The sequence below is a fragment of the Vespa velutina genome, chromosome 1, assembly GCF_912470025.1.
Source record: "Vespa velutina chromosome 1, iVesVel2.1, whole genome shotgun sequence".
NCBI lineage: Eukaryota > Metazoa > Arthropoda > Insecta > Hymenoptera > Vespidae > Vespa > Vespa velutina.
In genome coordinates this window covers 15,355,956-15,381,071 of record NC_062188.1, presented here as the reverse complement: position 1 = coordinate 15,381,071, position 25,116 = coordinate 15,355,956, and the positions used below count along the sequence as shown (strand labels likewise).

The following is a 25,116-nucleotide window of genomic DNA, read 5'->3' as shown; positions in this document are numbered from 1 at the left end:
GTTTTTCCTTCGAACTTGCCACTTTTAAAGACTCTTCTTCCCCGTCGGCTTTTATCGTAGTCGCATTATTTATCTAAAATTGAAAAGAACGATAATTAAGTAAATTCTTTTTTCTTTTTGTTTTTATTTATTTATTTATTTTTTTTTTTTTTACGCCTATTCGACCGGACCGATATATTGTGGAAAATAAGGAAGAAAAAAAAAACAAAGAAAATGAAAAAAAAGAAAAAGAAAAGAAGCTCGAAATCTCGAAAGGAGAAAAGGTTTGGAAGCTATCCCTTTCGATTTTTATCTTTTCTCTTCTTTACTTGGACATTTCCACGGACAAATGCACTTTCGTGACTTTACCACATCGGAGGAGTCCTCGATGCTATTGATGGTACTAGTCGCGTTCTCAATGCTTTCAGGAAGTAGGGATCTCTTGAATTTTCTTTTTCTTCGCGGCTTCCATTTTCTTCGTATCTTTGGACTTGTCTCCTCGGTCTTCTCTCCTTCTGAATTTTCCTCCAATGTCGACCTTGACTTTCTTCTCCTGTTGCAATTTCGATAATATATACATTCTATATATATATATATATATATACGCTTTTATACTTTCTTTCGTATATATTTATCCAATCGAATTTTTCGATTGTTCATACGCTTTTAAAAAATAAAATTCTTTAATAAAAGGCAGCCTTTTAAACTCGGCCTGACGATAATGAAAAAAAAAAAGTTCGAATTAGGACTGTTGAAAATGATAAAATGCAAAGAAGAGAAAGCGAATTCAGTTATTTATATTAACGTAATTACTACCTTGTAACATAATTCCCTTTCAGTAAATCCTCTTGGTGATTCGTTAACCATTCGGTGTCTTGTTTTTCTGATTCGAGTTCATTCACGAACAACCCGGAAACGGAATTATCTGTAAATAAAAAAGTATAAAACGCGTGACCCTCTAATAGGAGGGTGATTAGAAGAGAGGTTGAAAAGGAAGACCGATTAAGCAAGCTTTCGTACAGAGCAAAGAGAGTATGGAATAATTCAGTGAAGAGTGAGGACAGAAAGAGAGATAAAGAGGAACAGAAAGAGAGAGAGAGAGAGAGAGAGAGAGAGAGAGAGAGAGAGAGAGAGAGAGAGTGAAAAAGAGACAAGGGAGAAGATTTACGAGCGGTACGTGTGCTCTGCTTGTAGTATCCCTATCAAAGGGAGCCACTTAATGGATCATGTGTCATGCGATCGCGTTCCTCTTAGTCTACAAGATTAAAACTTACGCTGAACTTGGCGTCAAACGGAAAATTCAATCCGAATTTCTTCGGTACGTAAATCTACGAAATTCGGAAAATTTCATTGGCAGATAACTTCGTCGTTAGATTTTTCGCTTCGATGCTCGTTTAAAGATAGTAAAAGGATTAAAAGCATGACTATCGTTCTCGTTCGTAAGTTCGTAAGAGAATACTATATATCCTATCTATCTATCTATCTATCTATCTATCTATCCATCTATCTATCTATCTATCCATCTATCTGGTCTCTCTGTTTTCAAAGGGTACTCGTTACACGTTCGCAAATCGTTGAGTGATCGTCTAGTCGAACGACACGAACGTACTTTGCGGTGCGCGTGCTCGCGTAGTTAGCTCGGCCGTTGTGTTGTCGGTGGACTGGCGTTGTTGGAAGTGCAAGCATCGTAGTAGCATTTACGTACGAGCCTGGGAATCATGTGTTAGCTCGTAAATGTCCGTCGAAACGATTTGCCCGCGAGCTTGCAATCGACTGGCTATTCTCGTTTGGAATCTCTGTCCGCGACTATGGCGATCGCAATCGCTACAAGGAGGGCTGGTCAAAGAGAGAGAGAGAGAGAGAGAGAGAGAGAGAGAGAGAGAGAGAGAGAGAGAGAGAGAGAGAGAGAGAGAGAGAGAGAGAGAGAGAGAGAGAGAGAGAGAGAGAGAGAGAGAGAGAGAGAGAGAGAGAGAGAGAGAGAGAGAGAGAGAGAGAGAGAGAGAGAGAGAGAGAGAGAGAGAGAGAGAGAGAGAGAGAGAGAGAGAGAGAGAGAGAGAGAGAGAGAGAGAGAGAGAGAGAGAAAGAGAAAGAGAGAGAGAGAGAGAGAGAAAGAAAGAAAGGGAGAGCGAGAGAGAGAGAGAGAGAGAGTGGCAATTTAACGATATTTAATTGTCACCGAAACACGAACGGTAATTGAATAGATAAAAGCGCAGTAACTGTTACGAGAGGACCTTGTACTAACACGTACCATTTACCTTCTCTCTCCTCGATCCCTGCTCTTAACCCTATCCCTTTCTTTTCTTTCGTATTCAGTATATTTATAGTTGACTGCGTTCTCATTAGACTAGAATATATCTAGAAAAAAGAAAAAAAAAAAAAAAAGAACGAAAGAAAGGAAGAAAGAAAGACAGACAACTGTAGGATTAATCCTAATGTTAATATGATATTTTCATAAATTGAGATTTAATTGAAATATCATCATGCTGAAAACTCGAGAAAATTAGAAGGCTATAAGCTATTAATATCTTTCGCAACGCTTAATAAAGTCAATCCACCAACATGTATCATGATTAAGGGAAATCGCTGCATTCCCCGATGGGAAAGTACTGATTTTCAAGGGTATATTTTAGTACGTCACGCGATAAGAACGAAACTTAATTATTCCGCCCACGCGCAATTAACTATTCAGGAAGTTGGATCGTCGCTTACCTTCTTCGCTATCGTAATTTATAGCAGAACGGACCGATTAATAACGCGCCAACAATTATATTACATTCTTAAAACAGGGATTAAAATTTTATCTGGCGATTAAAACTCACGAATAATAAAAATTCTCATTCGTTAAGGAAATTTACGAATCATTTGAAAATAAACGAAGTCAAACTAAACGATCGTTCGAATAGTATGCACACTTTGTTAAAATTATCGATCATTTAATGGAACGTTTTTGTTTGATCGAGTAACCCGATGTCGCAAATATTTTCGAACCTTTCAACGACAATAAAACTAAATCGTACGTATTGCTAGGATATACGAGATATTGATTTTGATGAAGACAATGTAGGATAACATTTGTTTCCCTTCTTTTTGTATTTCTTCTCTCTCTCTCTCTTTTTTTTTTTTGTTTTTTTTTTATCTTTCCTTTCTTTTTTTTGTAAGCAGAAGTCTTACTGGCCGATCCGTCCAAGTGTGTATAAAGATAAGAAGTAAAGCAATTCAGCGTGGATTTCGCCTTCACTGATTACACCGTATCGATTAGTTTATTTTTCTCTATCTCTATTGTTCCTTTTCTCTCTTTCTCTCTCTCTCTCTCTCTCTCTCTTTTTTTTTCTCGTTCGCCCGATGTACGATAACGCTGCCCATTTACCCGTTATATCATAATTTATATTACTAAGATTCGTCGTAATATTCCTGAGACATAACATAATTGCACGCCTTCGTAAACACGTGATCTTTCAAAGGAACACACGGTCTGATTTTATATATCGGCTTTTCGTTATCGCGATTATTTAAATTCAATCCGTATATGAATATTATTTATTATGCGTATAAATATTTCTATTAACGGTCGAACGAAAAGCGAAAGAATATTTTCAACGTGTTTACGAGAACTTCGAAATCTATCGACTTTAATCAGTGTACGTTCGTTTAATCGAAACTAAAGAGGTTGAGTATTGTTCAGAAACAAATTCTCATAAATAATCTGAACTAAAGGAAAATATTGCTAGCTTATTTCCATCGTAATGACACAATATTACTCTCTTACTACGGTTAATTATGAATAATGCGATAATAGATTGGACTGTCTGGTTTCTAAGCTGGTCGCTCGTTTATCAGTAACATTAAGAGTTTCGAAAATACTTGCTTTATGAGAGCGCTGTCATCGAGAAAACCAAAAATATCGTGCCATTGTCCTTCCTTTTAATCCCAACCATCCCATAAATTTTCCCGTTCCGAATACATTAAAACCACGCAACAGACTTAGTAACACCTGCGATCGAGCTTTTCGCGCATTCCTTTTTCATTTTTCTTTTCTTTCTTTTTCTTTTTTCTTTTTTTCTCTTTTTTTCTCTTTCCTCTTCGAAACATCGCGATACCACCAGCTTAGAGAATTTTTCATGGAATTATATCACTGGCTGATGATTTATTCTTGACTTGACATTCTTTTTTTCATTTTTATATAATATATATAATAAACACACACACATACACACACACACACACACACATATATATATATATATATATATATCACTTACCATACGATCCAGAGACAGCTAGGATGAAGGAGTGTACCAAAAGAAACAAGCAGCTCGCGAAGAGGTTCTTACGTTGGATCGTGACCATCTTGCCCGGGAAACGTTTGTTGTATACTCGAAGAATGTTACATATATCGATCATAAAGACCGTGTGGGGGAGGGGGTCGATTTATAGCTCGCACACAAACACCTTGCAATTTGTCTTGCTACTATCATGACGATCACGACAATGACGACGACGACGACGACGACAATGAAGGTGACGACGACGATGACGACGACAATGGCAACAACGAGAACGCAAGTTCGAAATTTAAAAATCGACATGATCGATTTTTAACCTGTTAACCGAAGATGACGAGTTAACTCGTCACGAAGTTTTCTCTTCTCTTCTGATGAAGGCATAAATAAGTTATTTTTGTTTTCTACTATTACTAAAAAAAAAAAAAAAAAAAAAAAAAAAAAGAGGACATTCTACGTTCGAATTTTTTATTTTACGATACATTAATTTATCAAAAATTTCCTATCCTTGTCTCAAAGATATTATTTTTAATCAAAATAAATTGCATACATCCATCATTTACCATTTTAAAATCTCCATCGGTTTATCGGTTAATATCGTTTTTCATTCAAAATGAATAACTTTACGTAAAAAATAAATTTTGTATCCTGTTCAAAAATTACTACAATTATTATTTATTTTTTTCTGAAATTTTATAACTTGATTTTTTAAATTTATCTTAACGAACAAAACCGATCTTAATTACTTATCGTGCATGAATATTACGATTTCGAAATTTGGTCGTATAAAATAAATCGAATCAGTGGAATATTAATATTTTATTAGAATTGTACCCATCATTCCATATATATGAGGCGATCATTATTATATGTTTAGCTCTGTAATGAGTTGGAACAGAAATCGTATTTATTTTATGTTTTACAATATAATCGGTAATAATAGTAATAATAATAATAATAATAATAATAATAATAGTAATAATAATAATAATAATAATAATAATAAAAATAATAATAATAAATAATGAATAAATAATGAATAAAAATAATAATTATTTTTTATATCTATAACATTTAATGGATATTTAATTATTGGTATAAACACGCGTTAGAAGAATAACGATTTCGTGTAAAATTAACGATAAATAGTTAAATTTTGCTGAAAAATTTCAAAAACTTTGACATTGTTTCTGTTGAGACGTAGTCGAACTGAAAATTTAAGAAAATAAAAAGAATTGAAAGAATGACTCAAGAGCATTGTTCTTGACGGTCCTTAACGAGCATTAATACAAATAGATAAGAAATATAAAATTATTTTAGTTGTAACGCTCTGTTCGATTGTAATGCTCTATTTAATATAATAAAATTCTTTATAATATAATTCTTAAGTCGCTAATATTTCAGTATTTCTATGAAATTTAATTGGTAAATTAATTTACTTACCTTGGATAAAGAAAGAACTTACGTTCAGAAACTATAAGAATTATAACTATAAGAAATATAAGAAGGCTATCATCTTAAATTATATATAAGAGATAAAACGAGTAAATCCGAGTTATTTGCTAATTAAATTATAGTGTTGATCATTTAATCACGTGAGATAAATATGATATTATATCAAAAATTGTCAAGGATTTCTAAATTAGTTATATCGAAAAAGATTGTGTAGAGTTAAAATGATAAAAAAAAGAGAAAAAAAAAAGAAAAAAAAAAGAAAAAAAAAGAAAACGAGAAATGAATTTTTTATTTCGAAGTAAAACTTAAATCTTATATCGGTAGAATTCTCGTGAAAAATTCTTTTCGACTTATCTGTTACATCCTGTCTTACGTTTACTTTTTCGAAACATGCGCACGAAGTTTCTCTGAAAATTATTTTTCTACTTGCAGAGATAAGTCAGGTCAGATACTCTTGGGATACATTGCGAACATACGATGATGAAGAAAATCTTAAAGTTTTCTTCGTGGCGTTACTATCGTCGTCTTTCTACTTGTACATCGAATCGTCATAATATAAAGCTAGCTATATATGTTCCCGTAGAATTTATCACGAGCGACGTTTCGTATGTGACTTTAACTTCTCGTGTTATCCGTGAAATTATATCGACTTGCTCGATTAAATCGACGAAGCAATAAAGTGCAACGGATAAGACGGTAATATTCCACGTATATATAAATACATAGCACGTATGAGTATACGTGCGTGCGCACTTAAACATGGGTGTATATATATATACATATATATAAGAATTGTTTATATATACATATAATGTACGTGGAATAAGTACACAAAAATGCACCGGTAGATTTAATTGTACGGTATGGCCAGCCGCCGTGCAGTATAACGATTCACGGAATTACACGCGAGTAATAAGCAAAGCGAACTTGCCCCGAGCCACTCGAGAGATTATTTTTACGGTACGGTTTCTACGTAGCGACGACTGCACCACTCCTATCTTATGCCTTGTGAACATTTATTATTTGAAATTTCCAAGTACACGTTTACATATACGTGTACTTAGATATAAGTCGTAAAATTACGAAGACGAAGGTCCAGATAATGTTTATAATTTACATTGTGTTGAAATTGAATTATTATATTTTATTATTTCAGCCGACGATTTTCGGGACAGTCGCCTCGGACCTGAATCCGAAGGATGGCAACAGTCGAAGGGTGAGTAGTTTCTTTTTTTTTTTTTTTTCTTCTTTTTTTTTTTTTACTTTCCTTTTTTCTCTTTCGTATTTTCTTATATCTCTTTATTTCCTGTATAATACCTCTACAGTTCATTTTGATTCGTTCAAGTTGTTCTCTTAATTCGAAATCGAGATTAATCTTAAATCTCTTGGGATGATATCTTAATCGATCTATATAACTTTTTCCATTCAATGAGAAATATACAGAGATAGAGAGGGATGGAATATCTTAACACGGTGCAGATGTTTGCCTGTTACGGGATAGAGAAGGAAAAATCTCATGGGATCTTTTTCTTGTTTAATGAGTAAAAATTGCTGCTAAGTCGCTGTTGTGCTCACTAACCGTAAGATAGACCAGTCGGTCTAATTAAAAGTAACAGCCACAGAAAAGTCTACCCTTCTGCGATGAAGAACTTTCACTCCCTTTTCTACGTGATCTTTAATGTCGAAATTACTGTAAATTCAGCTCTTCCCTTTCTCCTAATTTATAATCGTAAAAGAACTAGACGAGGGTGCATTTTCATTTTAAAAATTAAGATCTTCCTTTGTCAAAAGCTTATCAGTAGATATGGTATAAACTTGAAAATTTTTAACTATCGGGAATCCTAACTCTCCATCTCTTTCTCTTTTTCTCTCGTTAAGAAATGATCACGTTATTTCGTCATAAAGAATAATATTATCATAACGGTCAAAAGGAAAGCTAATTTAATTGGAAGCGACCGACGTAAATTTCGGTCGAAAGAAAGTTTCGTCGAAAGCTAAATACGCTTCTTGTATTATAATAACGATGATGATTATTCCGCTATGAATAATCGTTTCTGGTGAACGTTAACAACGTCCCATGCGTACCTTGTAGCTAATTAATCACGGTTTCGTCGATATTTTCATTGTATACACACGGCACAACAGCTTTTATGTGCCGTCAAGTCCGTTACATTGTAAAATTAATTGCGCCCCGTACCCTAGCTAATATTTTGATGGTTTTTAAAAATAAAAGAAAAGAATTAAGGTATTTCGATGGTGAGGCACATTTATAATGTAGGTGATTCTTCATCCGAAGAGTGAGGATATTTTTGATAACCGATTTAATCCTATTCGCGTTAAAATTAAAACATCGTTATAGCTTTATGTTTTTTTTTTTTTCGTGATACTTTTAACGTTAAATTGAATCGTTAATAATCGATAACTTTGATACATAATTTTGCTTAATAATTATTTTCTTGTTTTCTTTTGATCAAAGCAATAACAAAAGGAAAAGAAAAAAAAACAAGAAAATAGGAAAAAGAATTTTCTTTACGTGCTAAATAAAATGCAACAAAACGTATAATGACAACGCGAGTCGAAAATCGAGGTAAACGTGATCTGCGTATATTATCTCAAGTTTCCAAGATAGTATTTCATAAATATATTTGATACATATCGATGTAGAATGAAGTCGGGGAGAAGTACGATGAACATAGTTTAGTTGGAGAGACGAACGAGTTTCACAATCATTGACGTGAGATCGCTACAGAAAATGAACCCATACACCAATATGATTACTGTTGTAACCGTGTAACATGCCTCGCAAGAGATTTTACCGTGATGCGTTTAACGTAATGGAAGAACAAGCATGACGGCGATTGCAGGGTACCGCACAACTCGATTAATATGGAACCAACCGATATTTGTTAACATTCTCTGGAATATTACCATAGAACAAATAAAGTTCGATTCTTTTCTCGAATAACTGCACCGAAACATACGATAAAACGATGAAAGTCAATATTTAACAAAAAAGTATATATATTTCAAAAATTGTAGAAAAATGATCGTTTCCGTAAAATACGAATTCTCTTTGTACTCTGACTATATATATATATATTTTTTTTTTAGATTTTATTTTATCAGAAATATATTTTGAACATACATATATACATTTACGTATACTCTTTATATATATTTGCTATATAACAGAGAAAATAAATGAAATACGTGACGTATTACAGGATTCTAACAAATTAACAATCTTTAGATAACTATGTTTTCAAGATCACTATATAAAATGAGTAATGAAAATGTGTCATGTAATAAATGAGTCAAGGATATTTTTCATACGGCATATAAGCGTGTTTTGATGTTAGTTAATATATTAGTATGAATATATAGAAATACATGTGTCTGAAAAGTATTTTTTAATAATAAGAAATGGAGGACGAGAATAAAGGATTGCTTGTTGTATTGTAGAATTGTATAGCGTCGTAACCATTTTTTATGGGCATTGCATTAAATCGCATATAGACTCGTAAAATCTATTTTATTAAATATATTATTATTTCTTTGATATCATTGAAATACGTCATTTACAGAATCCTTAATTTATACAGTATATTTTGTTATTTATTTTCAATGTGAATTTTGAATGGTTTCATCGTAGTGTTCTTTCGATCGCATTAGTTTACTCTTTTACTCTCTTTTTCTTTAGTTTTTTATATTCGTTCGTAAAGAGTCTTTGAGGAAGGAAGATGCGGAGAGAGGATTTTTTCCCTCAGAGAGGAAATGAAACGAAAAAGAATTCTTTTCTTTCGTATGAGAACGAATGCCAGGAGGCTCACAGTTATTTAAGCGTAGCTCGCGTATCGTGCGAGCGGAAATCGACAGATGCAAGACTTCTTTCGGGTTCGAGGCATCCGGATGGAAAAGGATTGTGAAAGAAGAATGGCGAGAATAAGAAAGCCGAAAAAAGACGGGAAAGGATAAGAAGGAGTAGGAGAGAAATACGAAAGCGGGTGGCAAAGAATTCGATGAAAGATTTTCACGTCATATTTGTCGAAGGTAAATATTATTACCTTTTTACCGGTACAAATCAAAATGAACGTGTTTATATTTCTTATTGTGAAAATGTATGTAATAAATGTTCCAATTGAAATATTAAAAATTAATGAATAAGGTATATTTACTAAGAATTTAGATTATATATTTACTGTGATATTACGTTTCCAAATTATATAATTTTTTATCTTTATAGAAATCACTCTCTCTCTTTTTCTCTGGCGCGTCACATGAATTTTTTGTCATTATTGCAACCGATATTGTTTCGAGCAAGATTATTTCGCATTATGATAAACAAAAGAAAAAAAAGAAAAAAAGAAAAAATAAATAAAAATATCCCGTAGGGTAAATGCAGCAGAGAAATTCGTCTAACGATAACAATAGTATAACCGTAATGTCGAATGCTTCCTTTATGATGCGAATCGAGTTGGTTTGGATAAGCCGACAAGTCGTACCACATTTCCTAAAATTGGACTCGCTTAGCGAGCAGAAGTGTTTGCTTTGCTGGGTCTAAACAAAACGCCTTTGTTTTCACGGAGATACGAAGAAAGGAAGGAAAGGGTGAAGACTGATAAGCTCACCCATATGAGATAAGGTTCCATCGTCTAACGTAATAGCAAGGTGTGGTTTTTGATAGACTATAACTCGAATCAGAATGTGACTGTCCCTTTTCAAAAGAATAATATCTTATATATTTTGTTATAATTTTATTGAAAGAAACGTGATAATATTTTAATCATTCGATAACATTAGAATTAACGAAGTTAGGAATATCAAGATATTCAAGTATGTTTCACTAATAGTAAGTGTCAGAATTTTTCTATTAACCGTGAAAATGCGAAACGGAAGAGTAATATTACGATGATGGATGATGGATAGACCAAAGGTTACGAGTTGAGAGAAGATAAGAAACGAAGATCGATAGAGCCGTCAGGATATTTTCATTGAGCTTTTTTTTTTTTCTTTCTAATATTAATAACAGTTACGGAACTATAATTTTCTACATTTTTATCATCTATATATCGTCATGTTGATTATGCCAACGTACATACATTATCGGCAGCTGGAAAAATATTTTGGAGAAAAACTATAAGTTTCGAGAATTATTCCGAAGATAATTTCAGTTTGCATTGATTTCACGCAAAACGAAGAGGAACTCGAGGATGATGTGGGTGATGATTTCGCGGGAACTATCGTTAGGAAACGGCTTGGGGGTTATGGCACGAGCAGAGCTTCGATCACTGCATTTGATATCATCGTTGCCAACGGCTGGCTCGGTGCTACCAAGCTCATAGATTACAATGTGCTGCGCATACTGTGGCATCGATTGAGAAAGTGAGATAGATAGAGAGAGAGAGAGAGAGAGAGAGAGAGAGAGAGAGAGAAAGAGGAGGAGAGAGAGAAAGAGAGAGAGAGAGAGAGAGACAGAGAGAGAGAATGAAAGGGTGAGAGGACCCAAGGGGTGTAGCGTGAGAACGTGGCGAGGGAGGTTGCGGTAAAGACGATCGAGGAGATGGATGGAGAAACTACCCTCTTCTCTCGATCGTGCGCCATATGCAAACTCAGTAATAGGATCTATCTTCCCTCGATGATCGCTACCGTTTAACGCTCCATTTTCGAAGGTGTTCCTCGATTCTTCCTTCCTCGAAGAATTTCTACGGGCAAACAAAAGAAGATGATAGATGATTTAATTTGACGAATAATATTGAAATTCTTTCCTTTCTTTTTTTTTTTTTTTTGTTTGTTTTTTTTGAACATTCGTTGGAAAATATTTGTTAATTTTTTATTCAAGTGATTATGATGGAAATAGTTGAATATTTAACTTTATACATTAGGATAAGCTCTCTAACGTCTACGAAAGCGAGTCGGAGAGGAGTTTAATGAACGACTCGACGTTCGTTCGTTCATCTATCTACTTTGAGAAACGAGCAGGCTCTCCATGACGCGAGTAATTACGAATAACTAGCCTTGTCGCAGTTACGCCGAGACTCGATGCTACGGTTAAGTGATAAATCGAGTCCGAAAGCACGTCATATATTGGTTGGTTCTACGCGCCGGAAATGTACTACACAGAAGCATCGAAATGGCATGTGTACATGTGAATCTAGGTGTATGTGAAACTCACGTGAAAACGTCGACCACGACCGCGCTTGAAACATTGTTGTTGCTCGAGAACAACCCGTTGCAATTAGTAGTAGTCGTGCAATAGTTCGTTAGCCAATGATGTGTCGATATCGTATACTATATCGATCGAATTTCTATGATCGATAATATCGAATCGATAAATCGAAAATGTAAAATTATTTTTAATCTTCTCCAAGAGTCATCAAACTTCGAATTCCCACGTACTCTCGTCTTATCTCAATTTTCATTTTGGTACAAAAATTAACTATGGCTTCGTAAGATTAATTTTTGATCTAAGTATAAGTCCTACTCGGTACATTATAGATTTGTAATTTACATGAGTTTCTTTATCAAACAAACAAACAAAAATTGGATTATGACACGTTCAAAAAAAAAAAAAAAAAAAAAAAAAAGAAAAGAAGAAAAAAGAGAGAAAGAAAGAAAAAGGAAGGAAGAAAAAAAGGACAACTTCAACAAGATCGATTGATTATGCTTTTATGTCTGTTGGATAGAATCTTTATTCTTTCAAGAAGTAATTAAAATAAAATGTCACCTATCGTGAATGGGATCCTCGAACAATTCCTTTGCCCAAAGTCCTTCGTAGTTGTTGTCCTCGAGATCAAGGAAAGATATCGTTCTAGCACGTTACAAGTAGAAGCAGAAGCAGAAGCAGAAGCAGAAGCAGAAGCAGTAGTAGCAGTAGCATACTATAGAAACTCTACAAAGCTATCTTCGCTCTTGCGTTCTTCCCTGTGTCGACCATACTCATCGGGGAGTTCTCCCGGATTTGCATAATCTCTAGTCGAAATGGCTGGAGCCAAGCCGGAAGCGAGCGCTCGCTTTCTATTCCAGTGTCGCACTCCAATGATATCATCGGCTGCCTCGCGACACCTACCCTACCTCATCCTTCTCTTTCTCCTTCTTCTCCTTCTCCTCCTTCTCTTTCTTCTACTTCTCTTCTATTTATCTATGAAACCATTCGCATTCGACTCTTTAAGCCTCGATTCTGAACGAAGATATTATTACCGTCTTTTCCACTGCGGAAGCTGTTTGTATCACCGATATCTCGGTTAACTTTGCATATCTATTTTTTTAATCTTCTTTTTTCCCCTTTTCTTTTCTATTTTTTCTTTCTCTTTTTCTTTCCTTTTCTTTTTCTTTTTTTTTTTTTCTTTTTTTTTTTTTTTTTGAACATATTCCTGCAGTCTCTCCGAAATAGATAAGTATTGATTTAAAAATTGTTACTGATCAAGTAACTTATTGATAATAAAAACGAATCCCACGAACTTTAGGTATTTTCAACAACGATGAAAATGTTGATATCGAGATACGATCGATGCTTCTTTTTCGTTTTTCTTTTTTTAATTTTTTTTTTTTTTTTTTATATTTAGTTACATCAGAGCAATGAAATATTACGATTATAATCCAACGATAATATAAATTACTCTGGACTTTACTCTGAACTCTCGTAAATAGTATGAAAGAAGAAATATGATAATAATAATAAAGGGACTTATGAAAAAGAACGATCATTGAGTGAAAAATGTTCGCTCGGAAACATTCGCGTGACGAATATCCCTTCGGCAAGAAGGTTTTTTTTTTTTTTTTAGAATCGGTCGTTATCTTTTCTCTGGTGTTGTCGCTGGTCGGCCATTGTTCGAAAGCTTTCGCGCGTTACGCGTTAAAAGAAAAGTTCGCATATTTGTCGGCGATGAGAATGGCTCTCGAACGGGCTTTCTACGAGTCACGCCTATAAATCGTACCGTTCTATCATCCTAACTCTTTAGTTTCCTGACTTTTACGCTCGAAATGGTCTTCGATCGTATCTCGGCGTGGAAGGACAAACAGAATCGTCGGGCGTACGAACGAATGCAACGTCGCTCGTTTTACGCCGAGTAGTTGATGATAAAATGCAAGATATTCTGTTTACGATCTATTCGAAACGATAGATCGACGATTCTTCAAGCGTATTTTTATAGAGATCCTACTTATTACGTTTTCGATACGACATGAATAGAACGACGAATACATAAACTGATATATATATATACCTGTATGTACATGTACTTATATATATTTTGAGGATTACATGGATGTTTAAGAATTGGAAGAATATTGAAAGTGATCGAGTTCTCTTTCGACGTAGGATGTATTTAACGATTAGATCTATAAATCATTACTCGCAATATTTTTTTTTTCGAAATTTCGAAAGGTTGTCTCGTCTAAAATGACGTGATGAAAATAAATATATACTCGATATTTTTTATTGCACCTTTCAATCCTATTTAATTTTTTATTTAATTTTCTCTTATCGAACGATTTTCGTATATTCATATTATATCTTCGGTTTGTCGTTCGCTACTTATCAAGTAAACACCTGTATGGACGATCCTTTGTTATCGCAGCAATGTCGTATTGTTTTATTTTAATAAATAAAATATTCTACGTGATATATTTCAATTCGGATATACGTCCTCTTAATTTCTTTTTTCTTGTTTTTGTTTTTATTTGTTTGTTATCTTTATTATTATCATTGTTGTTGTTGTTGTTGTTGTTGTTGTTGTTGTTGTTGTTGTTATTATTATTTTAGTTGTCGTTTGTGACTTCGATTAAAAGTCATCCGTTTTCTGCAAAAGCTTAGTACAAGCGAGGAATATTCGATTCGGAGATTACACGCTCTGTCAAACGATCGCCCTTTTCGAGTGCTTCGCTCCGAGCAATCTCCGATGAATCGTAATGGCCACGTTTAAACGCATCTGCTTCCCATCTCGCGATTTTATATCCTTCCTTTTATATCTCGTTTCTTTTTTATACGTACGTTGGAGATGCGGTTTAAGGTATCGATGTGTAATAAGATTGAACCGTATAATTTTGTTACGAGAGTCGATATTTAATTTTTCGTTAGATAGCTTTAAATGAGAAATTTTATATCGAACATTATTTTATTCGTTATAATTAATAAAGGAATTATTCCTTATCGAAAATTTATAACGTAAAGAAGATTTGTAACGAAAAATTATCAACTAATTCTCCGCTCAAGTTAATCCGATTAAAAATAATTTTTGAATGTAGATTTCTAATTGTAAGGGATTTCTATAACACCTATAGAATAAAATTTATCCTTTAAAGTGATCTTTCATTTAAGATATATTATTAAAAGTACGTTCAATCAGTTTTTTCAACGATTCATGAATGTAAAACTATAAAAAAAAAAAAAAAAGAAAAATAAATAAATGTGCGTGCGTGTTGATCGGCGAATCCTTGCGAGATATAAAAAAGAAATTCAGTATTTTTTACGACATCCTTGACCTTAGGGTATCTTTCAAGAAATTATATAAGTCAGTGTGTCGATTTTTATGAATAAATATAGGTCAATAATGATGAGGTGCTTATGCAAACAAAGTTTTTTTTTTTTATCGTGCGCCCTACGTCGTTTTCTTTCTTCTATTTCATGTATAGTTTTCCATATGACAGACATTTTCTTGAAATTCATATAGTTCAGTATGCTGAGTACCTTCACAGGATTTATATAGGTCGACGTTCTTAAAGATGACGTATTATGATCGAAAGAAACATTGAAAAAACGTTTTCTCTTTTCTGTTTCTTCCCTTTTAAAAACCGATCAATGATCATCAAGAAAACGAAACGTGATGAATACATAAATATGAAAATGATAGATTTCAAATTAATAGATCGATAATATCTTCTTTAAAGAAAAAAAAATTTATTTTTTTTATTTGCATATTTATTTTATATCAAGCCAACGGATACATTACGATTTTTTTTTACATTCGAATACTTAAAAAAATTTCTTTATTTTTATCAAAGTTATTTGATTTTATCAAGGATGGAGGGAAAGGATTGGGGAAGGGAGAGGAGGAAGGGAGAGTGAGAAAGTAATATCATTCATATCACAGCGTACATATTACATTTTTCTTACAAAGAGCGATGGATGAGAAACGATCGAATTCGAAAATAAAATATTTCGCCGGTTGAACAAAAGTTCCGTTCGCGGATTCGAGCCGCAAAAGTGCAAAAGGATGGTAGGTGTAGCTTTGGTGGTGTGCCACCACGACAAATGCAATAGTAACCAGCAACTGCATCTGCCAAGCGACTGTACCAACTTGTGCTACGACTGCACTCTGCCACCGGACGCCACCACGTCCAGGCAATTTGTCACCTCCGCCAACGAACCCGCTGCTTGCTGCCTGTTTGATAGGCTTAGATTAATTACCCCTTTCATGGATACCCACACATACTCACGTATGCTCAACCCATACGTTTATGTGCGACTCTGCCCAAACTGTTATCTACCCTTCCTCTCTAACCCCTCTCCCTTCCCTCTCCTTCACTCTCCCTATCCGTTTCACTCGAATTATACTTGATGTGTAAAAAGTTTTTACCGAACTTCAAATTTCCACTTTCGTGTCTTTTATCGAAGCAAACTATAAACTATACCTTATATTTTTAACTTCAATTTGTAACTTGAAAAAATTTATTTTTATTCGTTTTTTTCGCATCATCTTATAATTGGAAAATTGTAAGACTCATTGTTCTATACATCTTAATTCATGAAATCTAGTGAAGTGCGAAGTTTTAAGTGCTAGTATTGAGTGTATGAAGTGTTAGTTGTTTTTTTCTGCTTATTTCCTACGTAGGGAAATCTAATCAGGAGTTCTTTTCAATGACGAACGACGCAAAAAAAAAACGTGATATCACGGTTAACGCAGTTATTGTTCAATTATTTGTCTTCCGTATGAGTGAAAATTTCGAAATAACAATTTTTGCTCGCCTCATTCCTCAAAGTTAATGGAATCGTTATCGTTGCTAAAAAGTACAACCAAGGGCGATTCGTAGAAGTTTCACGCTTATCGCGTGCAATCAGAATTCTCAGAATAATTTGAAGCAGAATCTAAAAATTCACTGAACCATTAGCCATCTTCTCTTGGTTCACTACCGAAACATAATACATTCTAATCCTTTTAAATCATTTCGATACAGTTAAATCGGTCAGAATGCTATTTATATATATATATAACGTTATACAATTCCAATGTGTGCGTATGTATGTACTTCTTCCTTTTGATATCACCACCCATTTGATTCGGATCATCACTTGAGCTTTCAGAAATTTCTCTATCTAATTTCTTCTCGAACTTCAGACGCGTTTACCATCGTTAGAAGAGATTATGTTGTATTTCATGAAATGCAACTAATCGAGAGCCGTTTTCTTCTTTGATATCTTAAAATCATATTTTAACGAGCAAATCGACATCTGTTTTTCGAGAAAATGAGAGAATATAATCACTCAAGGAACTAAAAGGATCATAAAAATTCTTACTTGGAGAAAATATTAATAATAATTAGTTAGAAAAAAAATCGAGAAGAAGGATTAATTTAAGCACCTAGAATTTTCATACAATTACGTATAAATATTTATATATATATATATATATATATATATATATATATATATATATATATATATATACATATAAAGAGATAGATAGATAAGCATACTCGGACTGTCCGGGTGAAATGATTCATAATTCAGAATATCATATAAATCCAAATATGTTAAACATCCTTCGTGAAAGCACTTATCTAATATCACACATCGGATCCAATTGTCTTATTTCGATTTACAACTGTACTCATATCCGATTCGTTCCGGATTATCTTCTTCCTCAAAACTTTTTTCAGATATTTGGATTACAAAATTTGATAAATTTTCATTCGAAAATAAATTATCCAATTTTTTTTTTTTTTTTTTACTTAAATTATCCATTTTTTATTTTTTTATTTATTAAAAAATATGTTCGAACTTGACTGAATTTTTAACACGCTTTTGTTACTTTTGTCACTTTTAAACTTCTCTTACGTTTTCTAATTCGTTGTATTACACCTAGTGACATAGCGAAAGTTGAATTAATTTTATTTAGCATTGTGTCTGATATTTCTGTTACGAGAGTCTCTTTATTAATTGCTTAAGAATAATCAGGTTAGACAGGTTCTGATTATCTTTATTGCTTTGTATCTTCTTCAGTTACATGAAGCACACGTTATTCTGGTTGTTATTCTTCGTTTAAGAAAATGCATAATAGATTTTCGCCATTAAAAATGATTAACACAAAGAATAATAATTCATCATCTCTGTAAGCACCGAAGTTTACATCGTAAGGTCGTAACAATGTATAATTTTATGATGGATCAACACTACCATTACAAAAATCGAACCATCTAACCACTTGTATTTTAATGGTAATATCTACGACAATATCTCATCGCATGAATATGAATATAAATTTAAAGAATATACAAAAAATAATTTTTTTTTTCAATTGATAATAAAGAGCGAACCATTTATGAATTTTATTAATAATCGATAAGAATCGATTATTTAAAAATCGAAGTTTATATTTACAAAATAAGAGATAGTATCATCTCACCCAAGACATCATCGTATCTTCAGCTTTTCAAGTAGCTGTTCTAACTAATAATCTTTGATCATTCTTCTCCACAATTGTCTATTTATTAAAAATTCCGTAGCAACATGAAGCGGCAACATCTCTTTTAAATTCCAAAGATGCTGGATATTTAAGGCTTTTGCCTGAAAAATTATTTGATCATCGACGATCTAGATGTCGACGAACCGAACAGGTTTTCCACTTTCTAAACAGCTATTTTAATCATTAAGCTATTCAGGTTGTTCGATTAATTTTTCCTATAAATGACTTACTTATTAGAAACAGAGATGTTCTCAAATATATATACAGAGATGCTCTCAAATATATATACATGTATGTATTGATAGATAGAAACGTCAACGATAGAAACGCTAGAAAGAATGGAATATAGGTTTGTCGAGAAGAAAGAAAGAATGAAAACAGAAGGTAATAGAAGGAAATAGAAAAAGAAAAAGAAAAAGAAGGAAGGAGAGAGAGAGAGAGAGAGAGAGAGTTAGGGCGGAGATAGCAAGAGATTCTTTTTTCATCTTACCGACGGTAGGGAGAAGAGATCGAGTTCTTCTGTCTCGAAACTTCTTCCTTTCGTTGAGACGAGGTTGTCTCTCTAGGCAATGGTGGTCTTGGTTGAAGGGTATTGGGAGTTAGAGGGTGGGTACTAAGGGATATTGGTTTTCAATTTGCATTCTTCCAATAGCCACCCATGCATCATTCCAAGTTACCAACCACCGAAGCCTGCAGCGATATCCCGCCTTTCGGAGTTTTCTCTTGGACTTCTCATCCCTTCGCATGATTCCAGCGTTGAAAAAGCACCAAGAATAGAACGGTACCCGTTGCTTGCTTGCAAAAACAAAGTCTCTCGACGATGACGAGAAGATTCTCTTTCATGGTAGTAGTGGTTCTGATGGTTCTACTACTGCTGCCGGTTCTACGTCGACTCGGTCGATAAATATTTGATGGTGTCTGAAAGCAAGTTAATCTTGTCTACTGTGGGAAACGAAAGAGAAAAGAGAAGCTGCTTGTCGTTCTCTTTCTTTCTCTTTTTAATTCTTGTTCCTTATCTTCGTTTTACTTTAAAAACCGACAAAGACCAAAGAGGTCAAGAAAGACAGTTCGAATCTTTGGAATCCATAAACTTTGCTTACTTTTGTCGTTCGAATGAAGTTAATAATGAAGCGTTGCTCGATTTTCCTCAAAAGTTTTACGGATCATAAATAAAACTTTTATATTTTGTTGTTGAACGATACAGAGTGACTCGTAAGAGAGGTGTAACGACTAGGTCAGTAACAATTCAACGAATTTTGTCGAAAACTCGACATAATGCTAACAAGGAAGAACGAACGACGCGAAAGAGAATATTTCCATTTTCGATTAATTTTACCGTTTTGCTCGTAAAATGGGAATAACTAATTACTGTATAGATCGTTGCTTCGCATTCGTATTTTATACGTTTTATATGTAAAGATATATTTTCTCTCATTACCCATACCTATCTGTCTATCATACATATATATATACATGTACGATTCATTTCGATATCAATTAAGCGTACTCGATAATATCCACTTGTTTTTCGAACATTGCTTTTGCCTATCAACATTTAGAGGTATTCGCGTTTTGACGAAAATTTGTCAACGTGTTTGAATTCCATTTATCGAATTCCTGCTTTTTCCATTGAAACGGGAAATGAAAATAAACCAAAATCATTTTCGTTTCATATGATAAGCCGAACGAACGTGTAACTCTTAACCGAAGCAGATGGTCTCCTTCCCTCAAGTCGATCGCATTCTCGTAACACGAAAAAGAAAGAAAAAGTCGAAAGAAGGATTCACGTCTGTACAAGACAGAACTGCTAGTCCTTTACTTTCGCTTCTATCTTTTCTTTTCTTTTCTTTTCTTTTCTTTTTCGAGGTTATTTCTTCCGAAACGAAGAAGATCCGCTTCTCCATTTCGACATCGAAATGGTCCAACGTCCCAAGAAAAAGAAAGATACGAGTCAATTTGTACGAAACGAAAGCACTCGACTGAAAGACTCTTCGCGTTTGCCATTCTCCCGCGTCAACTATGTCTCGAGCAGTTGTTTTCGATCCTTTTATTCTCAATACCATCGTTTTTCAAATTCTTTAATTTATATTCGTAATTATGAACAATGCGTTGATATAATTAAAACAATCACAATCAGAATAGCACATCTTATAATTTCTTCATGCTTGTAAATGAAATATATTATTTCATTAAATATCAAAGTATATCATTTCTATGGTCGCTTTTATAATTTTTAAACTAAAATTTGGCAATCATCGTACATCGCACTCGATTCTCTGGTCGTTACGAACGCATACATTCGTATTACGTCTCTTTATCTCTTTTTCTCTTTTCGTCCCGGTGTCGGCTTTTAGCGAAATTACATTCTCCCTTTTATTAATTTTATTCAACGTTTCGGAACTTCGTTTTTATCATCGAGCCATAGAGAGTAAATTCATCCTCGTCCTTGTCCTCATCCTCATCCTCATCCTCATCGTCGTAGCAGTTGATCCTGTTCGCTCGCGCGCATTGGACACATTTTTCATTTCTGTAATTCTCCATTGTGGTAATAAATTCGCCGAGGAGAAACTACTGAGAGCCTAGTTTCTCCCTTCGGATTTTATTCGCTTCGCGAACAGGCTGTTTGCGGTCGTTGGAATTTCGAAGAAAGATAAACGCTTGAAAGTGTGAGCTTGCTGACACGCCACATCCCCCCTCCATTCCTTGCCCCATTTAAAAATCCTATACGAATCGAATTAAAATAAACGAACAATTTCATATTCCACGAATGAAATTAATTCACAAGGCTACGAAATATAATGCGTTTCTTATTAGAATTTCAATGAATCTTCGTAATTTTTTTACGCTCGATTCTTTGCCCGAAGGATAGGATGAACGAATTTTTGATAGAGTAAACATAGGAAGAAAAAAAAAAAAAAAGAGAAAAAAAAGAAACAAGAAAGAGAGAAAATGAAAACGTGATTGCTCGACCTTCTTGATCGAGAAAGCTATAGAAATGAGAAAAGCCAAAAGCAATGGCCGGAGATTGTAAAACTTGACGTATTTGTTTATCCTTCCTTAAAATCCTCCCTCACTTTCCTCTTTTTTTCTTTTCCCTCCTACTCTCTTTCTCTCTTCCTCTTTCTCTCTCTCTCTCTCTCTCTCTCTCTCTCTTCTTAGCGAGATACTCTTTATAACTCTGCATATTAAAATAACTGGCTCAAACTTTCCAGGAAAGTCGAAGTTCTCCGTATTTCCGTGGCTCCAATTTCGCGACGTCCAAGTTTTGTGACTCTTCGCTTTTCCATTTTACCGTTCTTCGTCTTTCGTCTTAGACTATCCTTTCTCCTCTTGTCTTTCATTGTTCGTTTTCTACCTTTATCTCTATATCCATCTCTCTCTCTCTCTCTCTCTCTCTCTCTCTTTATTTTTTTTTCTTTTTCCTTTTCTTCTTTTATAGAAATCGTTCAAGACAAAGCTTTAGTCAAAGACGAAAGAGAAGGAAGATGTTGAAATGTAAAAAGACATCGAATCTTATCCACGGTACTCAGAACTTTGAGTTACTTTAAGTTACACGACGATGTAAATTTGACGTTATTTTCGTACAATTCAAATACTTTCTTTCTCTCTCTCTCTCTCTCTCTCTCTCTGAATTTTTTTTAGATTTCCTCTCGATAAGAATTCTACGTAAAATAAAATTATTTTATCCCTCCTCCCGACTTTCAAGTCAAATATTTTAAAAGGGATTATGTCCGATATTGACTAGTTTTTATATCATCATGGAAAAGAAAAAAGCGAATACACGTTGAATTAGAAAGAATTCTTTATTTATGTACTTATTGATAAAACGAGACGTTCCTCGATGGTTTTACCTTTACACATTTTAATTCATTCCGATGAAACTCTCCAGAAGAAAATGAAGTCATCCTCGATGAAATGTTTCACGTAGAAGCGAAAGGAAATTTGAATTTTCCACTTTTATTACAACGATAATAAGAAACCCTTTCTCAAGGTTTTCGCTGTTTTATTTCAACCGAGTCATCGAGACATCAAATCGATGCAGGTGAATATAAATGAATGTCAAGGTAAAGAAGACGAAAGGATGGAGAGGAAGGAAGAAAAGAATATTAAAAAAAAAAAAGAAAGAAAGAAAAAGGGAGATAGAGAGAAGCCATTATAATTATCCGTGATGAAAGAATCGGATTTAATCGGAAAAAGGTTCACCGTGAGCGCGATTTTTAATTTTAACCAGGAAGGTTCTCGGTGACTTGCGAAAAATCCTTTGTGCTCGTGAAAAGAGGGGGAAAAAAGAAGAAAGGGAAGGGTTTGAGTCGTTTGCGATAAATTTGGTTACCTTCGAGGGAGAACGAATTTATTCGTTCAACGATCGAACCTGGGACGATCGTGGATTTTTTTCTTTCTTTTTTGTTTGTTTTCTTTTTCTTTTTTTAATTGTAAAACTGGCAATGACTTATCGATCTTATTTTTTGAATGAACGATAGAAAGAACGTTACATCATCGAGAACTTCAATTCTATTTCGAAAGTTTATACGAACGAAACAGATTGTAAGAGTCGATGAGATTTTCGTGAATTCTATTTACTCTCTCTCTCTCTCTCTCTCTCTCTCTCTCCCTCCCTCTCTCTCTTTCCTTTTTTCTTTTTTTTATTATTAAAAAACGAAGAATCGTATAGTTTGCTCCGAGAAAATCAATAGAGACATGATTACGATTTGATCTGATTCAATTCGATTCAATCAATTTTATGTAACATATTTTCGGTATTCCGAGTAAATATAATCTTTCATCTACAACTACATCATCCATCGGTTAAAATTGAATTATATAGTAAATAGATAGTGGATTGGATTTACTCTTGGTCTTTTAAACGTTCATAGTAATGTTTTTATTGAATACATATATACATATATGTATAATATATATAATAAAGCAAAATGAGAATTCATTTTGTTAAAAACCCAAAATGTTATGATAAATTTGTGTATATAAAGGCACTTTGGTCCTTGATAACAAATAAAATCGATTTTTTATTCGAATGAGGTTCATTTATTATTTCAGGATTTGAGTATTTAAATATCGCGGAAATTGAGATAAAGTTTGAAACGATTGGAAGGACGGCATCGATGAAAACTAATTGCATCGGTGATTTAAAGTTTGCTTTAAATATACCATCGAAGAATTGTTTTCCAGTTCTTCTTGTGAGAAAAAAAAGGCCAATCGAGGAAGGAAAAGTCATAGTGAAATGAGGTCCCGAGATCCGATTCGAATCAGTTTGATTCAATCACGCGAACTTGCAGAACGGGTTTTGGTAAGCCAGGATTTAGTCGGTCGATTGTCTTTCGCTTGAATGCAGCAGTGGTACCCCTCCTTCTTCCGGTTGGTCGAGGATACGAAGCGAGCTTGGTTTTGCTATTCGAATTCACGTCTTTGTTCCTTGCCGAACGACGATGGCGACTGCCGTCGTCCTTGTCCAGGATGATCGAGAATCCGTACGACAATGGTTCGGCTGACGCGACCGATCCGTTTCCCTGTAAATTTAATGTTAACAATCATATAGCTAACATGCCTGATAGAAGACTAGACTTTTGAAACTTTTCCTATCCGTTGGGTGAAACCCGTTTCGCAAACTTGATAGAAATTTTTGCGCGCGTATCAGGATAGTCGAAAAAGTTTTAAAAACTCTTAATGTTTGTTAAACGATTATTTGATAAGTGACGATTAAGTCACTATGCATTTATAAAAGGAATTTTGCAATATTTATGACGTTGACGTTAAGATATAATATAATTATCTAATTGAAAGGTTTGTTTTACACATGAGACATTAACGTTTATATTCTTCTCTCTTTCATAATTTGATTTCTCACTTTCTTTCGATAGAAGAAAAATAAGTAAAAAAGTTTCTCCTTCTGAATTGACTTTGAGAGAAAGCGTCGACTCAAAGATTTTTGTTTATTTTTATCGTATAAATAAGAATATTTATAAAAATTATACGACTCTTGTGAAGAACGGTCAAAATAACATAGTATATTGGGATCTCGAGAGTATAGACACGACGATGATCTAATGTAAATTCTTCCTTTTATCATTTCTTATACGTTTATTTATAAATATAAAATTAAATTCTTTTTTCATCTATCTATAATTATATTACCATATAATATAATTATATAAATAAGATAATTAACGAATTAATTCGTTTAATTAGATTAATCTCAGATATACAATTATAATCGTTCTAATAGAGTTGAAAATTTTTGTCAACATAATAGAAGGAGACGATCTCGCGATTTATTCTTCAAGAAATTTTTCCGATAGGATCCCACGCAAAACGGAAAGAAGTTTTGATTACATCGGAGAGTAAGGAAGTGAAAGTTTCGAGAACGGAAAAGGTCGATTCTCGGCAAGTAGAGATTAAAAGCGGACTTAAGAATATGTACTTAATGCCAGATGATAATAGCCAAAAGTATAAAAGAGTCGAGCTGGGAATTTCTACGGTTAGCGCTACGCAATTAAAACGGGATAATAGATCCAACGGAGAAACGCGTTCATTTTCAAGTACCTACCAACCTCTTTCTCTCTATTTCTCCCTCCCTTTCTCTCTCTTTCTTTCTCTCTCTTTTTTTTCTTTCTCTCTCTTTCTCTCTCTCTCTCTCTCTCTCTCTCTATCCCTATCTTTTTTTTCCTTTTTTCATCATTTTCTTCCTGCTCCTTCTTCTTGCTTGA

At 33.8% G+C, this 25,116-nt stretch overlaps 2 protein-coding genes across 5 annotated transcripts in view; one reads left to right on the top strand and one right to left on the bottom strand.

Moving 5' to 3' along the window:
• The window catches only part of LOC124953572, a 331,352-nt gene that overhangs the window by 147,353 nt on the left and 158,883 nt on the right, over window positions 1-25,116 (top strand). For all 4 annotated transcript variants that reach the window (XR_007102265.1, XM_047505123.1, XM_047505115.1 and 1 more), the window contains exon 4: window positions 6,871-6,930. Coding sequence is in view for 3 of the 4 variants with exons in the window: in XM_047505123.1 (XP_047361079.1) it covers window positions 6,871-6,930 (60 nt within the window). In the remaining variant the exon portion in view is untranslated. The remainder of the gene's footprint in view (window positions 1-6,870; window positions 6,931-25,116) is intronic.
• Window positions 187-1,752, bottom strand: LOC124953844. Its single transcript, XM_047505841.1, has 3 exons — window positions 1,589-1,752; window positions 796-904; window positions 187-532 (listed from the first exon to the last, which is right to left on the bottom strand). Exons 1-3 carry the CDS (start codon window positions 1,674-1,676, stop codon window positions 289-291), a joined length of 441 nt encoding a protein of 146 aa, XP_047361797.1. The 5' UTR covers window positions 1,677-1,752; the 3' UTR covers window positions 187-288.

Excerpts from the sequence above, each read along its gene's own strand:
- LOC124953844 (XM_047505841.1), bottom strand. The coding sequence starts at position 1,676 with ATGCTACTACGATGCTTGCACTTCCAACAACGCCAGTCCACCGACAAC. Across the intron at positions 905-1,588 it reads GCGAGCACGCGCACCGCAAA|ATAATTCCGTTTCCGGGTTG; the intron begins GTACGTTCGTGT and ends TTTTATTTACAG. Across the intron at positions 533-795 it reads AAAGGGAATTATGTTACAAG|GAGAAGAAAGTCAAGGTCGA; the intron begins GTAGTAATTACG and ends AAATTGCAACAG.